General features: G+C 42.7%; 1 protein-coding gene across 1 annotated transcript; it reads right to left on the reverse strand.

Moving 5' to 3' along the window:
• Nucleotides 1-219: 219 nt before the first annotated feature.
• LOC135092633 (piggyBac transposable element-derived protein 4-like) lies at nucleotides 220-2,073 on the reverse strand. Its single transcript, XM_063991237.1, has 2 exons — nucleotides 505-2,073; nucleotides 220-393 (listed from the first exon to the last, which is right to left on the reverse strand). The coding sequence occupies exons 1-2, from the start codon at nucleotides 2,071-2,073 to the stop codon at nucleotides 220-222; spliced, it is 1,743 nt and encodes a 580-aa protein (XP_063847307.1).
• Nucleotides 2,074-2,390: the final 317 nt, after the last annotated feature.

Genomic DNA, 2,390 nt, shown 5'->3' on the forward strand with positions numbered 1-2,390 from the left:
TTTCAGGTTTCCGTATTATAAACGGCCATAGGGAAAAAAAAACTTGTGCCTGTAAACTTTCAGGTTTCCGTATTATAAACGGCCATGGGGAAAAAAAATCCTGTACCTGTAAACTTTCAGGTTTCCGTATTATAAACTTCTGTCTTTCATTAGCAGCAAATGAAACATATTTTCCTATGCTCTATAGTATATACATTATTTACAATTATCTATACCACTCTAGTATATCTTGAGAGTGTGATATACCTCAAAACACGGGTCCAGACAAAGAGCCGTGTCGCAGGGCACACACATGAACCTCGTATCTTTGCGTTGCTTTGGCCGGAGTGTGGTGGTGCGGCAGACGTGGCAAGGCTTTTGGGCGTTTTTCTTGGCAGCTGTAGGTGGGATATACTTGGGAAAATGACGACCTGTGAGACGTGTAGGATCGTCACCATGAGATGCTCATCGTCGTCCTGCTGTAGGAAGAGGCTCCGAATACTGCTCAAGAAGCTGTCTTATTACCTCCCTTGTGAAGTCATAGAGTGTCGGCTTCTCGCCAGTTTTGACCTGGTATAGAATATGGGCGTTGAGGACAGCACAGTCAATCAGATGAAAAAACATCTTTTTGTACCATTTCATTGTTTTCCTTGAACATTCCACAGATGACATCATGCTGTCACTTTTATCTACAAGGCGCATGTTTTGGTTGTAGACAATAACACATTCAGGTTTGTCGATGAAGGTTTTTGTGGAATGGTCAATGTTCTCACTCGTTTGCAACTTTGGTTCTTGGACACTGGTGAGGAGATGAACGTCTCTCTTGTCCTTCCATTTCACTGCAAGAATGTTGTTTGCCTGCTTGTGAACAACATCGCCTTTCTGCAGTCCGATGGGGAATTTGGCCATAAACTTGCGATTTGGCTTTACCGTACCACAGGCCCCAGTCATTCTCTCATGCAGATAGTGGAGCAGTGTAGGACTGGTGTACCAGTTGTCAACAAAAAGTATATGTCCTTGACCAAGGTAAGACTCAAGCATGGTACTGACAACGCTTCCTGATATGCCCAACTTCTTATTCTCTTTGATGTTTGTTCTTGCCCCAGTGTACAAAATCATGTCCAAAATGAAGCCAGTTTCACAGTCACAAAGAACAAATAGTTTTAGGCCAAATCGGTGGCGCTTGGATGGGATGTACTGGCGAAAGTGTAAATTACCACGCCACAGAACCAAACTTTCATCAATAACTAAATTTTGAAATGGTTTGAATGATGACTTGAAACTATGGCAAATGTAGTCAAAGATGGGCCTTATTTTTCTCATTTTGTCATCATCAGTTGGTTGAGTGTTATCTTGGAAGTGTAAGGCTTGTAGCAAAGCAATGAACCTGTTTACTGACATGATTTTACTGAAAATAGGCTGGCGAAGAAGTGGATCTGTCGACCAGTATTCCTTATAATTTTCCCTTGGAGTGAGCCCCATCAGCATAACTAAAGCCAAAAATGAGTACATTTCTTTTACATCTGTGTCCTGCCATTGCAAGAAACGAGAGTGTGGATGGAGTATTTTACCTGCTATCATAAAGCCATGAAACTTGTTGCTTTCTTTGACTATATGAGCCATTATGTCTTCCGTGAAAAACAACCTAAAATATTCACTCTCTGTGCTGCCATCATGAACGAGTCCATGTGGTATACCACGACCATGAAGATCAAACTGAAAATCAGTGGGCAAAAAGTCATGCCCATCTCTCCATTCCCATTGTACATCAGCATCAGCATTTATTGTTTGGTGTTGAGCTTGGGATGTAGATGGTGTGTGCGCTTGACTAGCGAGGTCATGCAGTGGCTGAGAAGCTGATAGTGAGGAAGCACCTACTACAAGCCCGGACTCCCCACCATCCCTTTTCCGCTTCTTGCTGGAATGAGGAGAAGCAGATTCACTTTCATTTTCATCATCACTCCCCCTGTCTGATTGTATGTAATCAGAGTCATCTTCATCGTCCTCCTCAGAGAGATCACTGTCCCCCAACTCTGTGACATTATCGTCATAGAGAATATTCTCTATTTGCGCTGATGTCAAGCCCCGCGGCATGGTGCACAGGACAACACGTGCTAACAGCGAGGGTGTAGCAGCGTGTCTGGCTATCATGACTCATTGCCGGGCCAGCCCGCCAACCCGGCGCCTCACGCCCCAGGGCTGCCAACACAACCGACGATGACTGTACGCATGAACACAAAATATATTGAAATTGCTATTCAAGTTGGAATAATATAAAAATAGCTGATCTGCTGAACAGTATTTTGAGTATATTGATAAGTAATTATGACACCACTAACATATTTTTATAAATATACCTATTTTTTCAATAAATCATTCGTGGTCATGGATACATTCTATGTAATAGACCA

This window comes from Scylla paramamosain, chromosome 40 (genome assembly GCF_035594125.1).
Source record: "Scylla paramamosain isolate STU-SP2022 chromosome 40, ASM3559412v1, whole genome shotgun sequence".
NCBI lineage: Eukaryota > Metazoa > Arthropoda > Malacostraca > Decapoda > Portunidae > Scylla > Scylla paramamosain.

Bases quoted from the DNA above. Each gene is read 5' to 3' on its own strand.
- LOC135092633 (XM_063991237.1), bottom strand. From the start codon at position 2,073: ATGCCGCGGGGCTTGACATCAGCGCAAATAGAGAATATTCTCTATGAC. The intron at 394-504 runs GTAATAAGACAG...CATTTTCCCAAG, and splicing joins TCTATGACTTCACAAGGGAG to TATATCCCACCTACAGCTGC.